General features: G+C 36.7%; 2 protein-coding genes across 3 annotated transcripts in view; one reads left to right on the top strand and one right to left on the bottom strand.

The window, feature by feature from the left end:
- Window positions 1-27,372, bottom strand: part of LOC145984037 (uncharacterized) — a 105,009-nt gene that overhangs the window by 40,156 nt on the left and 37,481 nt on the right. Inside the window, exons 11-12 of the mRNA XM_083117378.1 lie at window positions 25,829-25,997; window positions 22,875-23,054 (exon numbers count right to left, since the gene is read on the bottom strand). Coding sequence (XP_082973504.1) covers window positions 22,875-23,054; window positions 25,829-25,997 — 349 coding nt within the window. The remainder of the gene's footprint in view (window positions 1-22,874; window positions 23,055-25,828; window positions 25,998-27,372) is intronic.
- The window catches only part of LOC145997070 (cytochrome P450 4C1-like), a 155,098-nt gene continuing 127,952 nt past the window's right edge, over window positions 227-27,372 (top strand). The window contains exon 1 of one of the 2 annotated variants that reach the window (XM_083133705.1): window positions 227-480. The gene's annotated coding sequence lies outside the window, so the exon portion shown is untranslated. Of the gene's footprint in view, window positions 481-6,095; window positions 6,235-27,372 lie in introns of those variants that run through there. The other variant, XM_083133720.1, reaches the window with a different exon arrangement.

Below are 27,372 nucleotides of genomic sequence, written 5' to 3'. Positions count from 1 at the left end.
TGTTCTCATGGCGAAGTTAATGCTCTAATTGCTGGTGTAATTGAAGATTATTCCCCCATGTTTTCCTCCTGTGTTTGTCGCAACGTGAAAATGTATCTAGGGCTTGTAATGTGGGCGTGGTCACTGCTTTGCTGATGTGAGAAGTTCCGTACTTGTAAGCCTTGCGCGTTTGACCTCCAGAGCCCTCTGCTGGTGAGGGTGGAAACTCCAGTCGCTGTTCTGCTTCCACCTACAAAGTTACGACTAGTAGCTCGTGTTGAAGATAAGTACGTTTGATTTAACTTCAATTGCCTTTAAAGTCTCAAAGTTTTATAATGTGTTTGTTTCAACCTGTGTGGCTAATTTTCGAGATGGCATCGTTCCTAACAGATTGTTTAGGTAGACATTTTCTCCCTTATATTTGAACTGTGAAGAAGGAAGATACAGCGCAGCCATTAGAATGGAGTTGAAATGAGCGTTTGAAGTTGCAGAGCTGCTAAGGTAATTATGCTTTTATATAGCCCATATGTGTTTTATTTTCGATCGTACATATAATTGTTATTGGTATGAATGAAGAATATAGATAATGTCTCTAATTACGTTAATATTTGGTATACTAACTAAATTTGGCCTTCTAATCACGAATCTGTTGTTAAAATGCCGCGGGCGCGTGTAAAAATTCACGGGTAGCCCCACGAACTATGCACGGGTAGCCCCACAAACCATTGACGGATAGCCCCAAAAACCATTCACGGATAGCTCCACGAACCATTTCCGGCAAGGCTAGGTTAGGTTAGGCAAGCATAGTTAACATTTTGTTCGTAAAAAAATGCGAAAAAGCTTCTTTTTTTTTAAAAAAAATCAACTTACATCAGCTTTTTTCACAATTTACATACGTGTCCGCGGCATTTTAACAACAGATTCGTGATTAGATGGCCAAATTTAGTTAGTATACCAACTATTAACGAAATTCGAGACATTCTCTATATTCTACATTCGCTCCTTGTTATTATTACTATTTAAATAATGTTCATTTTTCAGAAAGTTTAACGCTCTTACGTAGCATGTGTCTACAAATACAGTATGTTTGGCGAGGTGCCCTCCCAGACTAAGCAAGTGATTCACATATAACACTAATTTGTCATTGATAACTGAAGTGAATATATGGCATAATAATATAAAGTGGGTGCGTGTGTGTTGACCTTCGATCGAAGACAAATATTAAAATGTCGCAGACTTTAGACGAATGGTCATTAAATGTTAAGGTGTCTTACATTATAATAATCGGAACTTGAGCCAACTTCTTTAATTATTAAGTTCCGATTGTTTAATTCCCAACAAATCATGGTACACATGCATTTTTGTTCTCACCAGTGTATAGGGAAAAGATGGAAAATACTTGCAACTACAGTTTGATTTAATGGATCTTTTTGTGAAATCTATTGGGAGTTGTGCTTGAATGAGTGGATTTCATACGTGAGCGTGATTGCAGTATTGATAGCGCTTTTGTTTGCACGTTTTTGTAAGATTTATAAGACCCAAACCTGACCCACCTAACAACGAAAGCATTTACTGACGTAATTTACCGCAACCCACACACGGGAATTAATGGTAGCAGTAGTCCGTATTCAAGACGACAGTAAACAAATCATGTAGAAGTATGGGTAAAAATTTACTATCCTTCGGACACCTATAACTTCTTAGTTCCGTCAATTATTGACATTCGTACTTACGAGTACCTATCTGCTTCGCGGAACATTCCTTAAGGTGTATTGACGTTTTTTTCATCAAAGTAATTGCAGTTTTTCACATTACGAATACTTCTTTCTTGTGGTCTTTTTACTTGCCTGAGACGCAATATGGCGCGTACACCTTCCCACATAATCGCGCGTCGTGCTTGTGTTTTGTCGATTTTCATTCGTTATGCAGTGTTACAACCTTCGGAACCCAAGAAATACCCGTGAACAAAGCTCACCTGATCCAATTATATATATATATATATATATATATATATATATATATATATATGTTTTTCGCATTGTCTTACGAAGACAATTGTAATGTTTTGTGGCGCTATCCGTGAATGGTTTTGGGGGCTATCCGTCCTGGAATCGGTGGGAAATTTAAACTAAAAAATTATTTTCGTTAGAAATTTTTGAGTCCAAATTTCCCACCGATTCCGGGCTCCGCCCCTGGGGTAATTGACCTACCGCCCACAACCGCTAACGCGGCCCCGCCTCCACTCCGGCTCCCCGACTTTCTCTATAGTCTCCCTGTTAAAGGCATGTTAGAAATTGGCCGGAGTCCCCTGCCCCCAAATGAGCCCCAAACTTTTAAATTTGAAGAAATCCGTTTCCAGGATACGGAAAACTTACCTGAATTTCACCACGCATCCACGACACGTCATATTAGGCATATACCCACAGCCCATTCCTTCTAACTAGTAGCTTACATTCACTGCCACATTTTCGACATTCCTTTCTTCACGATCCCGTGTTCAATTAAATTTAAAAAATCCACTGGATCTTCCACACCCGGTACGAATTTCACCACGCATCCACGACACGTCATGTTTCTAACTTTCGTTGCAAACACAGGCAGTTCGAAACACTGGATACCCGATGAACATGAACAAAACACAATCACGACGCGTGATGATGTACGAAGGTGTACGCGCCAAAGGCTATTGTCCGTCGGAGAATTAATTTTCAACAATGAACATGAATTTCCCCTATCATACAATCCCACATCACACAAAACACCTTCCCAATGTTAGACAATACTACAGGAACTTATTACGGTAAGTAGTTTCCTCTGTAGAAATCTGTCCGAACAATAGTAAACAAGTACCCTGCCCCCTCTATCTATAACTTACTACGAGATCCAATTGCAATTTTCAAGTATCAGAACTTTTGAAACAATCTTGCGTCAGAACATTTTTCTGTTCTTTTGGGATTATCTTTATATATTGATTGTCACTAAATTGTTCCTGGTTTCACACAACTTTACTTTACTTTACTTTTTTAAATCACATTTAATGTGATTTAACCGTCCAAAACCGTTTACATCCCGAAAAAGATTTTGCAAAGAAGTAGGTTTGAACCCATAACCTTCCATTCCATAAGGAAACAATCCCTCTACACCACACGGTTCACGTATATTATGCACTCGTTTCGGATCTCACTTTAAACTGTAGGTCCAGTCCCGATTAGCCTTACTATGCATAAAGTTGACTTAAAACACCAAATCAACCAATTCATCTCCTTTCAAAGTGGGCCTTCTATGATACTGTAGTCGGCCAGCATCCGAAAATACAGTTCTGCTTCGCGTATACCAGAGTGTAATTGCATTTAATATTGTGACTAATTTTACTTTAAAACTACAGATTAAAGCAATAATAGTGTCCAGAAAAAGAACCTCAAAGTAGATCTTCACACAAAGTATTTTAATCCATTGCCAAACATTTCAGTTAAGAATAATATTATGCTTTTCCATTGACCGTATTTTCGATTCATGGTGAATTTGCTAAAAGGACCATGTCAAGAAATCTAAAAATGTAAGTTTTACTAGTAAATACATTTAAAATGCACGAAACAACAGGGGAGGAGAAAAATAAACCTCAAAAATAAGTAAAAATGCAACAAAAACTGTTAAAAATATTGACAAATAAACTAAAAGCCAAAAAAGGCCGAAAAATGAAAAATAAAATTTAAAATAGAAAGTGTTTTCCGGCTCTAACTGGAGGGAAACGGACATGATATCAGGTTTAGCATTGTTTCTAAGGGTCAGAAAAAAAGTTGATTTTTCATCAACTTCCGGACCCTAATTAGTAATTATGACCATTGAAAAAGTTGGAGGTAGCTTACTTAAAATTTTCTTGCTGAGGGATCGTATCGTCCCATATCTCCACTTCATAATAAAGAAAAATATCAAGTTCATATTTCGAAAATGACTTTGAGTTTTACACCACGAAAATATGTTTTTCATAGTTTGAAGTTCGTTAGTAATATCTTTCAAGGTTCCATTGTTTTAATTTCACACATATTTTATATTTCATACGTTCCTCTCTCTTTTCATACAGTCTTTGGAAAAAGCTGAAGTTTTTTGTCAAACGGGGTCTGGTTCAAATGACTCCTTTTCGCTCTCCTGTTCCTACTTTAAACAAACAACAAAAGACTTCGTAACTAAACGATTGCTTGTTCAAAACACGGAATTTTTACACAATTTACAAAATATGACAAAACGCCAATAGACATGTTCATCATTTTTCCCTTTCAGCGTTTCTCGATTTCTCGATTTTATCTGAATTAGTTTCCTCGTGAAAATTGCCATGAGGAAATTATAGATATGACATTATGTGTGAATTGGTTTCTTCAAACTGGTAACAAATTTTAATATGAGCTACATGGAGAAGAGGTAGCGTGCTTGATTCTTACGAGGGAGGTCGTAGGTTCGATTCTCCACCTAGGCAGGATTTTTTTCAGGAGTATATCGTTGGGTGTAAAGTTTATCCACCGCGCTAAGAAGTTAACATTGGTCTCTGTATTTCACGAGAGAAAAGGAAATAGTAAGAGAAAGTTACTTCAATGATAGGAGGAAGTCACATGCCACGTGGAATGCGCAGAATCAAGTTACGTAGAGCTAATTCTGTAATGGTGGTTTCATATATTGCAAAGTTAGTGTGGAAAGTTTGTTATATCTGATACTCGTACTTTCTCTTCAAAGAAGACAAACATTTTAGATACGAAGCAGTGAGGAATTAACGATCATTATGAGGTTTTGAATTTTTTGTTTGTCACTCACTATATAAATACTTATTCGTAGTGTCTTATCGAATCGGCCTTCGTCGCAATAACAATTTTTTATGTTAATTAGCGATTTACTATTATTTTTAGACGCATGGTAAGATTGTGGTGAGGGGATTGACAACAGTCATTACGAAGGAACGGACATAAAATTACCAATCTTAGCAATTTGAACTCATTAAACGCTCTCCTTCGTTACAGTACTGCACTACATCACTACTTAACATAACTGTATATATTTTTTAGTATATCGAAATCAAATAATCAATATTATACATGTCAATGAAGAACAAACAATACATAACTTAAATAACATTACATTTTGCATCCTGGATACATATATGTGATTTGTGAATTAATCATGATGTGTGTGTTAACACACAAATCAGCAAACAAGAAAAAAGAAAGAAAGAGAAGAGGGCGGGATTTGAACCCGCGACCTTTCACGCTTGACGAAAAATAAGGATAGCAGCGCCTAACCAATTGCTCTACGTTAACTTAATGACGTTATACTCTTAAAAACATGTTGACTTTTATGAAAACTCCCACCTTCCTGTGTTTCAAGCACATTTTCTCGACAAGTCATGTAAAATATATTTTTGAGAACTCTTCGATATTATGCAAGGTATTGTAAATAAAATGTCGCATAAACTCCTCACAAATTTGCTTCTTTCTGCACAAACTTGATGGCAATTTCCTCCAGGTGGAGAAAAACTCTATTCAGTGTTCCAAACCCCCTAAATTTCAAGTCGAGCAAGCAGAATCGTAAATATCCTTCAAGGTTCTTTTTCGAATTTATTATTTCTGTTTGACTGTGTATTATAATAGCGGTTTATAGTTTCTAAGTTCATTGAAAGTGTTAAATTGAAAACCTATCAACGCAGCGTTTTTCGTCTACTCAAAGTTGGCTACTCTCACCTGGAGCAGAAGTGCAATGTTGCTAAGTTTACGATTTCGGGACTTAGAATTCTTTCGGGGCGGTCAAATAAGATGTTGCGAAGTGTACAAGGTAGAAATGGGCGAAACGCAAACGCTTAAGTCACGTTACCCCTCTCCATGTAGTCCCATTCTATCGCGCGCGTTCCTTCCCTAGGTTGTAGCAACACTTTCCGTCCCTGTTGTGATATCTGCTGGGAACACAGCAGCCTCACGTTACCTCATCGACGGCTCCTATTGGCTGCGGTTCCTGGATCGGATGCCGGAGCAACACGTGACGGGTTTGTTTGAACTCAATGTGACGCCATACTAATATAGTCCATTGCGTTATGTACAGTAACTCTTCGACAAGGCACAAGGGAGTATTTGAACGTGGCCCACGAGAGAAAAACAGCGTTATGATTTATTTCCTGCGATACGGTTTCTACAACCGCAGTGTGACATTCCAGTGTAAACATACTCACGGACATTTTTAGAAGGAAACTTTCAATCGGTTAACCCTGGTCTACGAATTGTAAGTAAATTCAATCCCTGACTGGAATCAGCAAACGTAAATTAGTTCTAGACAGTGTCCTAATCTTTTCATATTTAAAGCATTTCAATTCGGTCCAGGAACCTTTTTCCGCATCAATTTAAATACGCTCCAGGAACCTTTTTTCCGGATGAATTTAAATAGGGTCCAGGAACTTTTCTTCCAGAATGAATTTCAATTCGGTCCAGGAATCTTTTTTTCCGGAAGAATTTAAATTCGGTCCAGGAACGTTTTTTCCCTCATGAATTTAAATACGGTCCAGGAACCTTTTTTCAAGAACAATTAAAATGCGGTCCAGGAACTTTATTCAATGAAACAATATGCAACTTGGACCGAATTTAAATTGTGCGAGAAAAAATGTTCCGGTCCTGCAGCAGAACCCATTAGAATTTATGGGTTCCTGGACCTTGAACAACCCTGCTCTAAACAGATAACTAAGAGTCTTTCCTATTTTGGAGCTTTGTTGACACAGGGAACACAATTGCGCCTCAAGAAAAACGGGCTCCTTATTTTTTGTTAAAAAAAACAACAAAAAAAAACAACATTTTATGTACTTGCTAAAAACTTGTTTCCATGTCGTAAAACTATAGAATGTTCGCCAATGTCATACTAGCAGCTGCAAGACTTAAATGACAGGACATTGGGTAGCAAACAGCACTATGAACCTGACTGTTTCTACTTTAGACTTAGTTCAAATCACGGTGCTGGTGACCGACCCTCTGACCGACCCGTGAGATAGTGGAAAATTTTTGAATTTTATGAGTATGATTCACATGAAATTTTTTTAGGTCGCGGAGTTATGTTGCAGCGAAGTAATAGTTGGTTTGTGTGTTAGCATTTACCGTCATGACACTTACTGTAATTTTAAGTTTTTGTTAGGATTATTAGGCTCAATGCTAAAAAGGAAGTGTGGAAATGCTCCAAGATATGACAAATTCAACCAACGCTTTGTGAGTCACCCAAATTAATTTGAATTGAAGTCCACTTTACGCACATAGGTTAATCGGGATTGGACCTACAGTTTAAAGTGAAATCCAAACCACTGTGCAATGTGCCTCCATAAGATATCGAACCCGAGACCCTTTAACACCCAAATTAAGTTTTGGTCCACCTGCTGGGACTCCATGTAAAATCAAAGAAATTAATTTCGCGGTTAAAGATAAAATGAAAGTGTACAGATAAATATTGTTTAGCCTTTTTCTGATCAGTACTCTTTTAGTGTTTTCCATATTTCCTATTAACATTCTACCCTTAATTATTTTATATTTTTTAATTATTGCTGTCATGCATTTTTTTTTACTGTAATATACAGTATAAACTTCTTTGATTTTAAATCCTTGTTCGCATCACGCAAATACAATGTCAATTTAAAATATAGCAATACAGAAAGTCTGGCGTCGCCACTTCCGACTCTCTCATAATTTATTGAAGATTGTCTTTTATATGTGATAGGTCCCTTAACGGACTCTACTCCGCCAGAATTATGTATTTTTTTTTTAAATCTATAGATTTCGATGTTTTATATAATATAAAAACGTGTTTTCAGTTCTTCGCGTTTGATTGACTTTTTTAAAAAAGTATAAAACATTTCCTTGTAAAATAAATAATTATTGTAAATTTATTGACTTCTGTCATTAATATTTGTGTTTATGAAGCTGTAGGCAACGTCCCGTGTGGTGTTTCTGATTGTTGTGATGCGTGCTATATTAACTTGGGTTGGGTTTCTTCATAAGGTAACAGAGGTACTTTACTTCACCATAACACATTTCCGCGAGCTAAAAACAAGGGAAAACATTCATAAGGAACATAATATTCATAAGCATGCAAAATGTTTCACTTTCTAGCGGGCTACAGAGGATCAAAGGTACGGGATTAGGTTTAATAATGGTTAGAATTTCCACGCAATTTTTTTATTTCTTTGTACATATAACGATATTTAGTTTATTAATAAAATGGTACTTTTCTGTGATACTAGGAATTTGGCGAACACTGATAAAATTTACCGGTAATTTAAGATATCTTCATCTTGAAATATGTTAAACACTAAAAACTGCTGATTAAATCAGGGTGGCTACTCACCGGGAATTCTGCGTGAATTTTTCTCCGTAGACGTGAAAAATTGTAAATCAGTTCTTGTGGAATTTATACATACGCGTACTTAAAAACACCCTGAAACAAGTTTTTCACAGTTAAGCTTTTATTTTTATCAAGGAAGGAAAAGAAAGATGCGTGGAAAATAGAATTCTTTCAATCCGTTTACTTTGTTAGTGTCCTTGTCAGAACAATCTGACAGATTGCAAGATTTGAGTGTCAAATTCCTTTGCAATTAAGTTTTTCGTCGATTAGTATATCCCGTAACGTTGTGACTTGTGTTGGTATATGTATTTCGAGGCTGAGTATGTGAAATTTCAAATGTAAACTCCGCACCTTATTTTTTTTTAAAAAAAATATACCGTTGAATTGAATGAGAATTTTTGGATACATTGAAATCACACGGACCATTTATATTGTTAATATATTTGTGGGGGTTTTGAGAGGCGGTAATATGTAAGGTTGAATAGGGAAATCATCTGCTTGTACCCTTGAATTTTTTGATAGTTTGCCTTGAAAACCGGGAATTATACGTACTTCAATTTTATCATGATTCTAGAGTAGTTAAATAAAAAAAGTCTGAATGTGAGTAGTATGAAAGTATATAATATAAGGACAAAAATTGTACAAAAGAAGAGGTTATTTGATTAAACAGCCCGATTTGCCTACACTTAAAACTATGCCAAGATGCTCTTATTCCCTATTTCTTCAAGTGTGATATGCTCTCAATCCCAAGAATCTTGAATCCTAGTGTAGAAAAGAAGAACCCTCAATAGACAGATTTGCCCACACTTAAAACTATGTCAAGAGGGGGCATATAGCCCAATCGGCCATGTGTGTACATATTTAAATCTAAAGAATTTTGAATTCTACTGTAGAAAAGAAGAACCCCCCTCAGACAGATTTGCCCATGTGTGTAAAAGCTACATCTCTCAGTTTGTTGTCCATAAACTTGTCAAAAATATGCCCCCCTTGATATTGTTTTGACTATACTTAAAACTAGGGCAAAAATGCTTATAAGAGCTTTTGCTTACACAATAATATAATGTAATATATGCTTAAATACTTGTTGCTGTTATGTTAATATGTTACCTGGAATATGCTCAATATTTTAATTGGACACCAGCCTCAACTCATATATCTAGTACTAAGACAATGTAATATGCAGAAATCTTCTAGAATTGCTCTGTGACTCTCTCATTTCTTACATCATAAACATATGATTTTTCACCTATAAGAATAACACTACATATGGTGTCATCAGGAAGTGTATCATGGAATTCACAGATAATTTTAATGTTTGTCCTGTCATTAACCACAACTTGTTTCCTTTTTGAAGTGTTGATGACAAACATGGGTCTCTGTGCTTTGAATTCATCTGTGTGTAATACATGTCAGTATTGCCAGTAGTGACCCTTTTGTATGCTGTAAATGCTTCATATAATTTAAGGAAATCATCCTTGGATATGTCTAAATTATAATTTTCTCTAGGAAACACCTCATTTCTGCCATTTTTAAGATATATGTTCTTGATGTTGCAGTTATCAAATTTACTTGAATTTTTTTCCTGATTATTGTGTCTTCCAGTCTGAAACAGTACCACCACAAAATCTGGCATGTCATATTGTATACTGGAGAATGAATTTGTAGCATCAAACTCATAATAGATACCAGTGGCAGGCTTCTGTACACATTGATAAGTATAAAATTGTAAAGGCACCTGTGGATTTTTTAGGATATCAGCTTTGTATTTAAGAGCATAATTGGCTTCATATTCAACAACTGGAATTCTTAGCTCCATAGTCTGAATAATGCACTTGCCTTCATCAGGTAGGGTATTAGGCAGAGCTTCCCCTGTAGGGTTTAATGTACTGTACCTCATCAAAGCATTATTATCATTGGCAGCTCTTCTAAATGTAATTCTTAAACCACCCTTCCACATAATATCTTTGTAATCTGAGAAGAATCCTGGCAACAGGCGCATGGGGAACAGCACTGTGTGGCTTTTAGATATAATTTTATCACCAGCCTGAAATCCACTTATTTTGTAGTAAGAAGCCTCTGTTTTGGATAATTTTAGTGTGGCCAAAGCTGTGGAGGTAATTCCGGGGTAATCTACTCTGTTTATAACAACACCATGTTTTCTGATCTCAATTTCAGAGAACAGATGTGGCACAAAATTGTCTACCAATCTTAAATTTGAATTTGCCGGATAATCTGTACCATCGAGCTTTACAACATCAAATTTGATGTATAGATCTGCTCTGTGGGGGTGTATAAAGCCATCCCCTACATCAAGATCAACCTCAATCTCTGTGTTGGGTTGATTTAAATTTGCAAATGTCCTCCTGTTTGGGGGGAAGGATTGTAGCTCATAACTCTCAATATTTTCCATTTTTTTGTATGTATTTTTATTTAAATATTAAGTTCTATGATAGCAGTTGTTGTGGCTCCAGCAAAATCAACTAATTCTTCTTTTTCATTAGTGACCATCAACTCAATATAATCTATTCTATTATGGCACACAGGAAAATATAATGTTGGTGATGGAGTGTAGATGATCGGTTCCATAAATTCAGAGTTAGGTTTGAATGTTGCAATGATGCCAGTTTGTTTGTGAGAGCCTATGCCATTTGATTTGGTGATCATATCCTCGGCCACATTACAGTGAATATTTAGTCTCTCTATGGCTAAGAATTTAGGTATATTAATAGCAGTGTGTTTGATGGCTGGTTCAAGTTTTGTGTTGTTCTCAAAGCCTAACAGCTCTCCTATAGTACCCAGATCTACTGTCTCTGTAGCAGATACAATCTCTACTCTGTGACAGAATTTTGAGTTAAAACTATACCTCTGGGTAATTGAGCATTTAGAGTAGATAGATTATATTGCCCTGGAGTGATGACAATTTTTTGATCACCAACTGCAATCTTGTTGTTGTGGTGTGTAATATTAGGGATCAAGTACATGCCATAAAATGCTCTGAGAGCTATTGTTTTGGGATACACTATATCATCATGTAATCTAAGTTTCAATATTGAATTTTGGCTGGTGAGATGGAATACCCCCATGATGTTTTAAATACCACAAGGCCTTTTGAAAATCTTCAATTGATGGTTTATTTATTTGAGACAGATATCTAAGAACAGATAAACACAGATGTCCACAATTAACATCTTTGAAATTTTGGACACGGGCATTATTGTAATAAAGATTAGTTGATTTTAGATATTTTACTAAATTTTCAGGTGGAACACCTCCAAATGAATCAAACACAAATGCCTCATTTTTTAAATATTTAAGATAACAGATCCAGTGTGTGCCCTGATTTTTGTACTTATCCAAATTAACTATGCCACACTCTTTGTTGAGTGGTTGTTCTGGTAAAGAATCAGACATGTACACACCTCTAAAATTTTTGATGCCCAGTGACTTGATTAAAGCTTCAATATCTTGGTTTGTAAGCGGCTCTTGTTTTTTTAAACTTATTCATGGCTCTCTTAACACCTTTGCCTTTTTTCTCCATGGCCAGGTTATGGCGCTTTATTTAATCTAATTCTGCCTTATTTTTCTTGGTATCTATTACTGTTTTTGCTATGGCAGCTGATCCCCCAGCCAAGCTCCCAACAGCCCCCAAAGCTGCTAAGATGGCCGGGATAGTAAATATAAATCCACCCACATGTGATTTTTTTCTAGATTGCTGTAATTTTTTTAATTGGGGGGTGCTAAGCAACAATTTCATACCATTGCCCTTGGCAATACAAGAATTTTTTTTCTTGCGCTGCTTTTTGGTTAAAAGACTATCAATAGTTTTAAGAGATTTAAGACCTGCATAAGGTATCTGATACATAACACCCTTGGTCTTCATCCTAGGTTTATTATATACATATTCACAAACCCCACCCCAGTTTTTGTTTGGTGCTCATAGCTATGGTGGTCCCCAATGCTGCTATTTTTTCACTTAAAGAAGCATCTTTGCTTACAAATCTACCAAATGCAGCCTCTTCTAATTTCTTGTCTGCAACATGTCTCTTGTGAAGATCAGAATGTGTGTTGTATGCTATGTCATGGTCTCTACAAGCAGCATCTAGGGGATTAACACCAGGATCACCTCTGTTTAATCTATGGTCTAGTTTTGTGCCTGGACCACAATACTGATAGCCTGGAATGTGTAGTTCAAATGGCAGCTTGTTTATAATGTCATTAACCAACCCCCGACCCTCAGAGATATTCCAAAATTTAGGTGGTAGAGTATTAATAATTTTTATAAGATATCCAATCCCCTTAGTGTCATTCACTATAAAATTAGACAATTTAGTGCTTATCATGTCCATAATTCCAACCTTTTCATTGTAAAAATTGTGGTTGCCAGCATTTTCCTCCCCAGCTATCACCAGCAACCTATCTACAAGTTTCCTTACATCATCAACCCACACAAATTCTTTAGGCAGGGTTTTGTATTGTTTGATTCCACTACCTGTCTTGATTTGTGACCATATGGGCTTGATTAAGTTGTTGTATTTTGCTCCACTGCTAGATTTAACTCTTTTTGTGTGGGATCATTGTTCTGGTATAGAGCATCTGATTTTATTAATATTTCTTTGTAGTGCTCATAATCTTGATCTGTATAGTTGCCAGGCCTTTTCCTAGTCATCAGTTCCCACAACCCAGGTGTGCCGGGATATTTAACAAAACCACCTTTTTCTCCAAGATGAGATTCTGAATATACAATGAGATCATCTCCCATAAATGTTACTCTGAAATTGCCAATTCTATGTATGATGCTACCATCACGCTCTGTGTCAGCATATAAGCCAAAGACCTCATCTTTGTTGTCTTTAGGTGTGCTTAAATATTTTTGAGCAAGAAGACCCAATTCAATAGGATCCTGAGTAGCTTCAATTCTTCGAGGAGCAACAGGACTAGGTGTATGAATACTAGAAAGTGGGGTGATTGGATAATCTAATATGTTCCTAGCAGCTACAGTTACAAGCTCTGTGATCAAATTTTGATTTTGCTCTGTAACAGTTTTGATATTTTTACCTAATTCACTAATAGCATCAATAATAGGCTGTTCTGTTTGCTTGTGTTGTTCATAGATTCCTCGGTTCTCTGATTTCCATCCCTTAAATCTTTTTACAAGATAATCTCTTAATTTAAGATCATCAATGATTGGCCTTTTCATGGTTATTTATATATGTTTCAATGTCTAGAAAATTGTTGATTTTATTTCTGTATTTGCCACTATTGGGTTTCCTTGTCATATCAATTGTGACAAACCCATAACTGTCCTGGTTCCAGCACCTACTGCAAAACTTAGAAAAATCATTGTAGCTCAAGTCCCCACCTACATATTCATCATGTATGTGTTTGAGGTTGGTATGATCTTGATGAAACACACATATAAAATTGCTGTTGTCTCGGATCAGCTGCTTCGGTATTTTTGAAAAAGTTTGTGCCAGGTAGAAACAATCAATGTTTTTGTGTCGGCCCTGTGTAAAGAAATTTCTAACCTTGTTTTGATATCCAGTATAATGTCATCAAACACAACATCAGAGTTATCAAGACAATCATGGAGTGGCTTAACATCTGATTCAAAAGTGGCTATATCCAGTCCATCATATAGCTTCATCAGCTGTTGATATTTTAATTGTTCTAAGCTCGTAGAGAAAACATACAAGTGCTTGTTTTTCCAGTCTAACCAGTTGGGTGCCAATAAAAAATTATCAATCATTAGTGTAGTTTTACCACAAGCCGATGGCCCAATAATAAGACATCTAATATTATCAGGCAGCAACTTGCCATTTCTCTTAGTCTGCTGTTCAGGTTCTGGCAGCCTTTTTATAACATCCCAGGTGTTTATAGTATCACTTTGTCTGCATCGATCCAGCTGTGTTCTGGGAGTCCTAGCCATTTGACAAGTAACTTGTTGCCTTTTCTGCGGATGATATTTTCTGTGAGATATGTGTCTCGCTGTTTAGTTTTGCTGAGTTCTTCATAGAATCTGCCTTTGAGAATTTCTCCTCGGTGATCTTTTATTATATATGTGTTAAGGGTCCCAGGTTTAACTTGAACCACTGTAAATAATTCAGTGCTCCAGTTTCTTGTAAAGCCTCTTTTGAATAAGTGCTTATATTTGCTGATTCTTACTTGATCACCCACCTTGTATTTGGCTTTTCTTGTTGTTGGCTGGTATCTAGGATAATAAACAGTTCTGATCAATTTTTGCTCATCAGATGAAGTTACTTCAGAGGGTTTCATGTTGATTGTGGAATGGACAGAGTTGTTATATTTATGTAGAAGTTCTGGAAGAATATTAAGCCATTTATAATTACCTTGAAGTGTGAATTGTTTATACATATGATTTTTTAGGGTTTTGTTGAATCTCTCTACAATTGAGGCCTTGAGATCACTGTAACTCGAGTAATGTTGTATTGACTGGCTTTTAATAAATTGTTGGAACACAGAATTATAGAATTCTTTGCCATTATCTGTTTGCAAATAGCGCGGTGATCTTCCACTCTGATTGATGATTGTCCTGAAGGCTTCTGTAACACATGCTCCAGTCTTGGATTTGAGTGGCACAGCCCAGGCAAATTTTGAAAATGTATCTATGACAGTGAGTAGATACTTGTAGCCCTTGTTGATTTTGTCTAAGTTTTTCAGCTGTCCACTTGCCATTTCCACCAAGTCGCACTGCCGTAAATCATTTATGTCTTTTGTAACCACTGGCAGTCTCTTATAATTATGTCTGGCTTGTCTGTGTAATTCATCAACAATAATTTGTCTAGACATAATATGTAAACAAGAATATTGCAACTATGGGGTGTTCAGCAGCTGATACTACAGGATTTTCTAAATACAGTTTGTCTCCTATTTGTATATAAAATTCCAGAGAGCCATCATCTTCAGCATAAGATGTTTCTAATGTATTGGGATCTGTAAAATCCTCTAACTCTACACTGGTGATTTTTTGTTTGTTGTCAGCATTTGTTATTGATAAGGTAGGGTAGTGGTGTGCCTGTGGTTGTAACCAATATTTGATCTTGATTGGTCTAAGTGTGCCCCCAACAAAAAACTGGTAATAAAATTGTGCAGGGGACAGCATATATATTTTGCCTCCTGGTGTAAATGGTGAATCATATTCTTTGTTGGGGATACTGTACAATTCAAGAATTACTGTATGTTTAGGATTCTCGATTATGCCAGTTATTTCTTTTTCTGCTGTAAGCAATCTGCTTATTACAGATTCAAGGTGCTCATTGATAGTCCTAACAACATCATCATGGCCTGGCTTGATCTTTATGTCCACAACAAGTTTCTTGTATTGTTGCACAATTTCTTGTAGCTGGGTATCAAAAACAGACAGAGCATTTGCTTGATTGGATTCCATGGTCCCTAGCTGTTGCTTGATATTAGCTACAATTTGCTGTAAATTTTCAACAACTGCCAATTTTGAATTTTGAGCAGTAAGATCATGGACTTGTCTTCTGATATCCTCAAACAGGGCATGCAGTTCATTAATATGTTGATTAGTTGGTAGAGTGGCTACTGTCTGAGTAAGTTGTTTGATCTCTGTTTGGATATTCTTGATATCTTCTGATTTCAATATGCGATTCACAGCTCTCTTAATATTTTTAAGTTCCTGTGATGTAGGCAGATTTGATAACAGTATTTTGCAAAGATTCAAGTGCCAATTTCACATCATTTAATTCAGAAGCATCAACCACACCACGCATAGCATCTTGGAGCAGGGCTATATCTGCCTGAGTAGGTGTTGATTGTTGTAAAATTTCAAGTTTTGTTTGGATATCATCGATCAAGTGATGAAAATGAGATAGCTCAGATTCAGTGTTGAGGTTTTCAAGTTTTGTGATCTGTTGCTGGACACTGACAAGGGTGTCTACAATACCAGGCAAGCGGGATTCCAGAGATTCTTGTACATTTGTCAAATCACTTTGCACTGCTGCTATTGTACCCTCAAGATGGGTTATGGTACTTTGAATTTTTCCAAAATCTTCATATGTTTCAAGTTGCAGCTTAATGTTGGCAACACTCCGAGTTATTGCACTCAAAGCATCAGAAGATGGCAAGTTGTTCATAAAATTTTCAAGTGTCTCAATTTTTTCTTTAACCTCGGCTATGGCTTTGTTCAGAGGGTCCAGATTAGGTATCTCCAGTGATTGAATCTGTTCTTTTAGAGTGGAAATCACTAGATCAAAATCTTCTTGTGACTTTATGCTTTTGACAATTGTTTGGAGCTGTGTCTGGACATTATTTATCTGCTCTTCCAATTGTTGTTTCAATTGCTCAGAGTTGGTGGCCTGGGTCTTAAATTTGGCTTGAAGAGCTGCTACAGCTTCTTCTAAACTTTGAAAATTATCCAATGTGGCCAAATCAGTATATTTCTGAAGCAATAATTTGAGTTCAGAATCAATTTTAAGGAGAGGGTCCATGCATTGTGATTGCAAATTTGTAATTTCTAGTTGAAGACTGGCATTAAGTGTGGTTTGTAAAGCTTGTAAATCACTTCTTAATTTCTTGACTCTGACATCAAGCATAAGAATCTCATCACTGTGATCTTCATGCCTTGTATGGCCAAATATATCATTAGGCATTTTGTTTTAGTGGTTTTTTATTATTGAATATCTAATTCTTAATTCTATAAAAAAAGGTATAAGCTTGTCATAGGATCCCGGGACCTCAATATATAAGCAGTCACCAGCAGAAACAGTATAAACAGTGCCAGAAATCATGTTTGAGTGCTTAATTCTATAAATATTTTTCCCTATTGAAATCTTGACATTACCCTCGGGGGTTGTAATAAATTGTAATTGACCACCTACAGGTAATTGGTAATGATTTAAATTATTGTTAAATATGTACAATGTTTTACCTGTTTCATCATCAACATGTGTAAGTATGCTGTTCAGATGAATAATTAACAAAGCACTTAGTTTAGATATTATATCAGAAGAGGGTTGTGGTGTTGGCAGGTCCATAATAGCCTGTTTTTTGAACCCAAATAAGTTCATAGGCATGTTTATTTATTTCAAATCATGCTCTGTAATTGGGCATTGATTGCCATTTTTCAAATCACAATGACCCCATGGTAGAGTATGTATGCCACATGACAAAATGCATCTCTTATTATCATGTGGGTCCAGAGCCACTTTTCTTACAATATTTGTAGTCAACAAGTGATCCACACTCTGAATTCTATTTTCTGATGTTCTGATTGTGCTACATGATTTGAGGCAATTTTTGTAATCTTCAAATTCAAGTTCTTTGTCAACAGTTACTCTGCCAATGCCCTTGGCTTTTTTTGCAACAGCACCACTACATGTTTCAAAGCTGTACATCTTGGCCCTTAACCCAGCAAATGCCACAATAACATCACCAAGTGTCTCATCTTTTAACTTGCCAGGCACCTTTTTGTTGTGGGGTTGAATCTTTGTATGTTCACTGGTATCAAAATATTCAAGCAATGCAGGCTGTGACATATCTTTATAAACATCTTCTGTTTGAATATCAAGAATAAAACTATCTGTGTCCATGTACATCAGTTTTACACAATCACCATAAAAAGGCTTCAACACATTATAATAGAGCTCCAGCATGTGTAATTTGGCCAATTCCAATATTACAGCCCCTACATAAATAGGCTTATCAAACTTAATCTTTGTTTTTTCATATTAAAAAGTGCCATATTTTCATCATAAATTCTTCTGTAGTTGAAATTAGGCTTTGCAGTCAATTTTTTGCTCCGGCTGGGGTCAGTAATTATTTTAACATCAATATGTTTTCTGACATTTTCTATTGTTTTACCATACACAGAATTGACCATCAATTTAAACAAAGTTTTATCAAATTGACTCATTGCAGATGTTCGAAGCTCTGTGTTTGTATCAATATATGGTTTCAACCATCTTGAGTGCCTGAACCTCAAAACTTTGCCAATTTTGGTCACTTGAATACCATGTTTCATCAGGAACTGGAGGTTTATGTAATATATGACATAATCCTGTTTTGGCTCTAGAGTCATCATCAATTTCTTCTGTTTAGAGCCAGGTGAGCACTCAACCTCAGGAATTGGGGCAGATCAGAAAATGTGTTGTGTAAATTATCAGGAATTGTCAGATCAACCTCTAAGAACAGGCCATAGTTACTGTCATCAAAATCCTTAAGATCTTCAATATTGAAATCTTCAACCCACTCAAGCCCTGCATATGGCAGGTTATCCATCATAGCATAACCATAGAGGCTGTTGGCATCTACATACAGTATATAATTTGATGGCAGTGCTGGATCATAATCGGGAATATATTTGTTATTTGCTCTGGCATATCTCTCAGAACATTGCACCATGCCCCCTCTTATACATTGTTCCATAAACAGATACATGTCTTGATCTTGGATCAGATCCAATTGCATTTTAGTGTTTAAAAACATTGCAGACCATGCTAGGCCTGGTGCACTGTAAAAATACATTGGATCCAGTTTATAATTTTGCATGGAAGATTTTCTGAATGCCTGCAGTATATCAGCTAAGAGAGCCACATCAAGTTTTAAATAAGCCTTGTGATAATCACCAAATGTCTGGCATTTTAAATTGTTCCACATCAACTGGGCATGGTGATAATCATCATCAGTGATTCCAGATGCTCTGATTTTGCTGTAAAACTCTTGTTGTGGTGGCAAAGAACACTCATCAAATTTAGAAAAACCTGTAACATAATCATATGGATATACACCCTTCCGCCTAATTAATTTCAGGTCCTGATTTGGAAACAAAGCACATGTGATTTTGAATTGATCATCAGATAATTGAGTGGCCATTGTAGCCAGGCTAGCAGACAGAATTCTGTAGGAATCAAGAAATCTTAAGTGAATAGAAACACCATTAACTTTAATTATTTTGCTAATAGCAATATATTTTTCATTATTTTCTGCTAAAATATTTAAATTCTGCTTGTTAAACCCCTCGTACCTGATCAGATGATGGAAATCATAATTGGATGCACCATGGCAAAATATAGGGACAAATTTTGGTCTCTGGATCTTAATATTACAGCTATTACACAGGGCCATTTTGAATTTACCATCTGTATGAGAATGGTGTTTCACCTTGATATTTATATCTGAAAATTCAGAATCATATACCGGGCATTTTTCTGCATTGTTGAAATCTTCAATCTGTTCCTCTGTTAAAGGCAACATGGGTTTTGATTTTAATAAGACATTAGATGCTATGTCATGGCACTCATTTTCTATTCTATGTGCAAATTCTTTGATGGCATCTGCTCCCATGTATGAATATTCTTTATTAACAACACCTTCCTGTACAATCACATAATAAAAACTAGAAGGTTCATGTAATTGATATGATGTAATTGAAGATTCCTCAGGATCTGGGCTACAGAATGCAAGGGGTTTGAGGTTTGATTCAAAATCACAGACTATATATGCTGGGTGTTACAACAAGGCTTCAAATTTTTTAAAATTGGGTTTTTCACTTGGATTAGGCATCACCATATGAACAGGTTTATGGTTGCCACAGTATTTCAGATGCTCAATTAACTTGTTTTTAGCAATTTCTGTATTCACTTTACAAACCCCATTTATTATTTTTTTACCATCAAATACAGTCACACATCTTCTGCACAACTTGAATATTGTCTTAGATTTGTCTAATTGTTTTCTTATTAAAGCTTCAAGACTGTGTATCAGAGTGTAATGGTGTGTATCATCCCCTTCAATTAAGAGCAGATCAATCGGAACAGCAGAATCATCATCAAGTGTACTGATTCAGAGAGGTGCTATCAAGCAATTGCCACGGCCAGTAGAACAAATAAAAACATTAATAGATAATTGTTTACCATTGATATCCCTGGCCTTTTTTTCAAATTTATCAATATTCTGAACTGACATTGGATATTCTAAGCCCTCCATTGCTTCATCAAAATTGTGTTCATATTGTTTATAATAAGTTATTCTCTCAGGATGATCTAAGACTGGATACAAAGCAGCTAAAATACACCACAGAAAACATTTCTCATCATTATTTTTTATGTTAACCACGGTTCTTTTGTTTTTAATATTGGCAGGTAATGGCAGATATGTAGATCCTTGTAATGGGCTGAATTCAGAAATATTAACATATAACTTGTGTGGAGATCCGCATAGGCTCCATCCTGACTCTTTGCCAGCAAATTCAGAGTGTTTAATATTCAATTGCTCTATCAAATTGCTGATTATTTTGTCTAAATTTGCATTTGAATATACAGGTACAGTTTCTGTTATGTGGGGCTGTGTAAATTTTGTGCCATTTGGTTTCTTATATTGTGTAAACAATTTGAGAGACAGCTTATAAGAGGCATTTTGTGCATTTAGAATTGCCTGCACATCAGGATTTATACTGTTCAAAAAATTCTTAATGTCGCATCTTGGCTCTGATTTAAAACAGTGATCCCTTAATTGGCCAGCAAAACTGGTATGGATAGGTGGTGCATAGCGTGGCTGCTTTGCTGCTCTAGCATTAACAGGTGTTTCATGCTTCCTTTTCAGACCAGATGTAGATGGTTGTGAGGGCAATATTGATGACTGTACATAACAAGTACACTTATGCCTTTTGTAATATGCCTTGCTTAATATTTTATGGCATCTTGGACACATTTTTGTGGCCTTTCTGCATTTCTTAGGGTCACAGATATGCCGGTGCCTAGACCAATTAGAACTAGATATATTTTTATTACACTGATTGCAATATTTTTGATTTGGCATTTTTGTTGTTTATTTATATAAAATTTCTTGGTCCAAAAAAAAACAGAACTATGGACAATATGGCAAAACAATTATAACAGCAGTTAGTGGCTGAGCTGATGCTTTTATACCCAGACAACAGCAGAAACTAGGCTCTGGTTATCCCCAATATAAAATAATTTTGCTCTATTATGCTGTTGTATAACACACTTTACCAGGTTTCAGATCTGGGAGCTATCAGTTGTATATCAACTAGCAGTGAATATTCTCAAAATCTCACTTGTGGAGATATTATTTTGCCACATGTATTTCAATCTTACACATTTTATCAGGCCTCAAACCCAGAGCTCTTGTTTACAAGGCAATAATATTAACACTTTGCAATCAGGGGAGGCCTCACATTTTACCAGGACTCAAACCCAGAGCTCTTGTTTACAAGGCAACAATATTAACACTTTGCCATCAGGGGAGGCCTCACATTTTACCAGGACTCAAACCCAGAGCTCTTGTTTACAAAGCAATAAGCCATGGGACTATGTCCATATTCTATTGAGCATCAGAACCCAGGAGTTATGAGCTCTATATCAGCTAAATACAATTCAAAGTTGGACTTTGAACTGTGCAATGAATATTCTGTAAGTCTCACTCGGGTATATATTATCAGAACAAGGCAAAACCTGAATCCAATTCAGGCATATATGACAACATGCAAGAGGCCAATGTTCTTTTTACTAAGAATTTCCCTTGGAGTCAATAACATGATGGCATGTATGGGGAATTTTCCCTGAAAGAGCACAGTGTAGATTTTATCCCATGCATGCAAGCATATAAAATCTCCCAGGCGTGCATAATTTATTGCTGGCCGGGACATGAAACTGATCAAAGATTAGAAAAAACACGAAACCAATTTGCTTGCCTGCCCTTGTCCTATTGTATTGATCTGTAAGTTGTAGAGGATGAGAATATAAGCATTTTTGCCCTAGTTTTAAGTATAGTCAAAACAATATCAAGGGGGGCATATTTTTGACAAGTTTATGGACAACAAACTGAGAGATGTAGCTTTTACACACATGGGCAAATCTGTCTGAGGGGGGTTCTTCTTTTCTACAGTAGAATTCAAAATTCTTTAGATTTAAATATGTACACACATGGCCGATTGGGCTATATGCCCCCTCTTGACATAGTTTTAAGTGTGGGCAAATCTGTCTATTGAGGGTTCTTCTTTTCTACACTAGGATTCAAGATTCTTGGGATTGAGAGCATATCACACTTGAAGAAATAGGGAATAAGAGCATCTTGGCATAGTTTTAAGTGTAGGCAAATCGGGCTGTTTAATCAAATAACCTCTTCTTTTGTACAATTTTTGTCCTTATATTATATACTTTCATACTACTAATGTGTTCGGGCGTGTATGGTCTATCACCGGTCCCTTGTGCAACATGTAAGACTGAACTCAGAAAAGAATAATATAATAATTTAAATAATTAGTGTTGCCCACGAGACGAGACTTTGGCCTGTCTCGTCTCGTGGAAGTCTCGTGGAAATGCTGTCTCGTCTCGAAAATATTCGTTTGTCTCATGACACATGGTCAATCTCGTCTCGAATTTTTAAAAGCCTGTCTCGTCTCGTCCCGTGGACAACACTATAAGTAATAGAACCAATTTGATGTTTACGGTATGAAAAAGTTATGACGCATAACTGATGCCACAGTACTCAGTAATGATCGAGTAGGTCTAGTATAAGTGCAAGGGGGATATCATATGTCCTCTCACCTATGCAGTTCCTTGGCCCAGCACTGAAAGGGATGTAAGCGAAGGGGTGTCGTCCTTTCGCCCTCTCCGGGAGAAAGTTGTCCGGGTCGAACTCTTCGGGATTTCGGAAATATTCCGGATTTCTGTGAACGTGGTAGATGTGCACAAAGAGCTGCGTTCCTGACGGCACGGTGTATTCCCCTGAAACGAAAGAATGTTTTCAGTTGGAACTCTGAAGCGATTTTCATTTCCTTGCAAAACAGAAAACCAGTGTGTTCAAGACGTTGAGTACAGATTGCCATAGGCGTGACTTCAGTGTAATCAACACAAACAAAAATTGCTTTCTTTTTATTTTTCTAAGAAAAGTATTGGATAGGCACTCCCGGTGGTGTAGTGGTAACGTCGTCGCCTTGTATTCATGGGATCCTGGGTTCGATACCCGGTGGAGGCACATGTGACGAAGCGCCTAAAATAGTGAGAGACTACTGCACCTTCTCTATTGCTGAGGAGGTAAGCTCTGCCCTCTCTCTACAATGGGTTACAGAAAATTAGGCGCTTAGAAGAGAAATGCGCTGTTGCCAGATCTTTACGACAATGTCTAATCTCGTTTTTCATGTAATACACGTGATGCAAAGGTGACAGCAACGTTCCTTGTAACAATTAGAGATGACCACTATACCGGGTGGTTCATTTATAATGATAGTATGGAATATCGCATGCAGAATGCATCCAATCGAAAATTGCACAGAATAAAAGTTTGATACTATTGAGGGGGTAAGTCAATGCCGTAAAAATTTCGTCGCCGCCACCCACCCATTAGGGGTGGGGGGTGGGGGTAAATTTGAAATTTCAAATGGAACACCCCCATTCGTTTTACATATTTGGATTCCGTGTTGAAAAAGAAGAATTTTTTGTTTGAAAAACTTTGTAAAAAAAATTGCAAACCTCGAACATTTATAAACATTTGGTAGTTTCAGTTTCATTTTGTTCCCTTTATGTAATAACGGTTTTGGTTTCCGTTGAGAACATTGCATAAACGAATTTTATTAATTAAAAAAATGTGTGCAAAGAATTCGGCAAAAGAAAATTGTTTGAAATTTGTTTTTGTGTAACAATAATATTAATTTGTTCCAACTCTTTGGTTTCAAGGAACAATTTCATATAAACAACACTACTCACTACTCAATTCAGGCTCGAGCCATGTTGGACACAAAGTTTCCTGGTCGATGGATAGGACGTGGAGGAACCGTTTCTTGGCCAGCTCGTTCACCCGATCTCACGTCGCCTGATTTCTGCCTTTGGGGACTACTTAAAGAAAAGTGTTACCACCAAGTTCCAACAATGCCAGAAAACATGCGGCACGAATTATTGATGCTTGTGCCTCTATCACTCCTGACATTTTGGGACGAATTGTGGAGCTTCAGACACCGTGTTTTGAAATGCATTGAAGAGAACGGTCATCATTATGAACATTTACTCCTTTAAACATTTATTTGTGTACCTCAAATGATAACTAATTTGTAGTAACATACTTAATTTTGTTGTTCATATGAAATTGTTCCTTGAAACCAAAGAGTTGGAACAAATTAATATTATTGTTACACAAAAACATAAATTGCAAACAATTTTCTTTTCCGGAATTCTTTGCACACATTTTTTTAATAAAATTCGATTATGCAATGTTCTCAACGGATACCAAAACCGTTATTACATAAGGGGAACAAAATTAATCTGAAACTACCAAATGTTTATAAATTTTCGAAGTTTGCAATTTTTTTACAAAGTTTTTCAAACAAAAAATTATTATTTTTCAACACGGAATCCAAATATGTAAAACGAATGGGGGTGTTCCATTTGAAATTTCAAATTTACGCCCCCCCCCCTAAGGGCTGGGTGGCGGCGACGAATTTTTTGAAGCATTGACTTAACCCCTCAATAATATCAAACTTTTATTCTGTGCAATTTTTCGATTGGATTCATTTTGCATGCGATATTCCATACTATCATTATAAATGGACCACCCGGTATATATTCATGACGGAGTGGTGACTTCGTCGCCTTTGTAATCAAGGCATTTTTGGTGCGATACCCGGTGGGGGCACACACTCGTCCCTATTAGCCTATATGTGCATAAAAGTGGACCGTACACAATTTAGTGATCTGTTTCACTTTGGAGGAAGGGTTGACACTTTGACTAAGCAACGTTGCCACATCGTATGAGGGAATAGCATTTCTTGGCCTTTGCCCTATCAAGGTGGCTGCTCACTGGGAATTCCGGGAATTATGCGTGAATTATTGGTTCCGGGAATGTTGCTTGAATTCTGCGTGAATTTTTCTCCGTATACGTGAAAAATTGCAACTTTTATAAATCCAAATCCCTTTGAATTTGTACATATTTATAAATGCCCTGAGGCAAGTGTTCACAGTTTAGCTTTTATATTTATCGAGGAACGAAAAGAAAGCTGCGTGGAAAGTAAAACAAAAACTCTCTGAATCCGTTTATTTAGTGTACTTTGCACAACAATCGATCTGACAGACGGAAGAATATTATAAATTAAGATATCTTGAAGTTCATTAGTTAAATTTGAGTTTGAAATTATTTACAACTGAATTAACAATTTTTCGTCGATTAGTATATCCCATAACATTTGTGACTTGTGTTTGTAGATTAATTTTGAGTCTTGAGTATGTGAAATGACAAATTTAAATTCCGCATCTTAAATATTTACACCGTTGAATTGAAGTTTCTGGATACATTGGAATCATATGGACCCTTTATGTTAATATATTTGTCTGTGGGGGGGAGGGAGTAAGAGGTTGTAATACATAAAGCTGAAATAGAGAGAGCATCTGCTTTTACCCTTTAATTTTTTGAAAGTTCGCCTTGAAATCCGGGAATTATACTTGAATTTTATCATGGTCAAACCTGCCTGTGTGGCACCAATGCATTTCTGGCCAACCGAGGAAGAGCTTACCGAGCTTTAGGTCTTCCGTGGCAGTCCTCCCGATGAACGGAACGCTTGGGTACAGTCTCAGGGTTTCTCTGATGCAGCGCTCCAAATAGCCCATCCTGCTCAGGTCCTGCAGTGTAGCCGGGCGCCCAGAGTTGCCAAATATCCCCTTCAGTTCGGCAAATACTTTGTCCTGAAAGAAGGCAAAACTGCTACAAAGTACTGTAAGCTTCAGTTCGGAGCAATGCATTTGGTTAAAGCAGATAAATTTGAGACGAGAGAAAATAAAGTTGAAGTCCTGATTCGAACGCCACTTTATATCCAAGAAAGTTCCCAAAGACTAGTTTCCCTCTGACAACCAAAGTCCACGTGGAGCCCAGTATATCCCCCCCTCAAACATTTCCCACCAATTGCGTCAGTTTTAGAAACTGACTGCTTGTAAAGTCCGCGTGGAGTAAATGAGATGTTACCAATTCAGTTTCTTTAGAGATTTCATAACGAGAGGTTGCGGTTGTCTGTGCTACGTTGTGTTATGCTATTTTTGTATATGAAATGTGGAGACCTTGGGAGTGTAAAATCGTCACAGTTCGTGTTGGATGTCTAAACACTGCAAGTAAAAGTGACAACAAAGCTTCTTAGGAAAACAGGAGCTGGCTCGAGACCAGATACGCATCTGGTCGACCTCCTCTCGATCTATGACAAAGATACCGAACTGGCGTTCGAATCAGGACTTTAACTATACCGTTATTATTGCGAACATGCATTTATCTTCGTTATCTGAACATGTATTAGCAATCTTATGATCCTTCGGTAACCTTCAAAATACTAGGGGATGCTAAAGTCACCAGCCCTCAACCAGCCCACTTCATTTGACACCCCTTCCTTGCAAACGAGTAACACTAGACAAATGAATTATATTTAATCCAAGTGCAAATTTTCGTATTGTGTATTATACTCCGCAATTCGCCTCCCCACTCATTTTCTGATTTGTTACTGGTCGGATGCAAACTTTCTCAGTGGTGTGCCCAAAGGGGGTTGTTGTGGGTCATAACCTTCCTTCCCTTTGGCCCATTATTCCTAAAGAAAGAAATCAATGCCTCGAAATGATGGCAAAATGAGGACTGGTTACTAAAAAGTACACACAAACCCCCTTTCGAAAAATTTGGGCACGCCACTGGCCTTTCTTTAAAAATAAAAGGAAGTCCTATCAGATATTCCAAATTCTGAATTTCTCATGGAGCATTATAGAACATTTTCATGAAAAATTCATACAGAACTTTGTTGATATTTGCAATACTTTACTACCGAAGGCCACACGAGTAAACCTACTTTTATTACAAAAATCTGAGCAATAGACATTCAAACCACACAAGTTTTTAAACTGTTCTATTAAAGAAAAGCATCCAATAAAGTTCAGAACCTCCATTATTGTCATTATTATTTTAATGTAGGTTTTTGTATCCTACGGCGACGAACCATAGGTGTGCGCAGACTCTCTGATTAGAGCCCTGATGAAAATTTTCGTCGGGGAGAGAAAAAACAGGGGCATATATAGTGTCATTATCCAC

Source organism: Lepisma saccharinum, chromosome 1, assembly GCF_977018435.1.
Source record: "Lepisma saccharinum chromosome 1, izLepSacc3.1, whole genome shotgun sequence".
NCBI classification, from domain to species: domain Eukaryota; kingdom Metazoa; phylum Arthropoda; class Insecta; order Zygentoma; family Lepismatidae; genus Lepisma; species Lepisma saccharinum.
The sequence above is the reverse complement of the archived record's forward strand: the minus strand, read 5'-3'. Positions and strand labels throughout refer to the sequence as shown.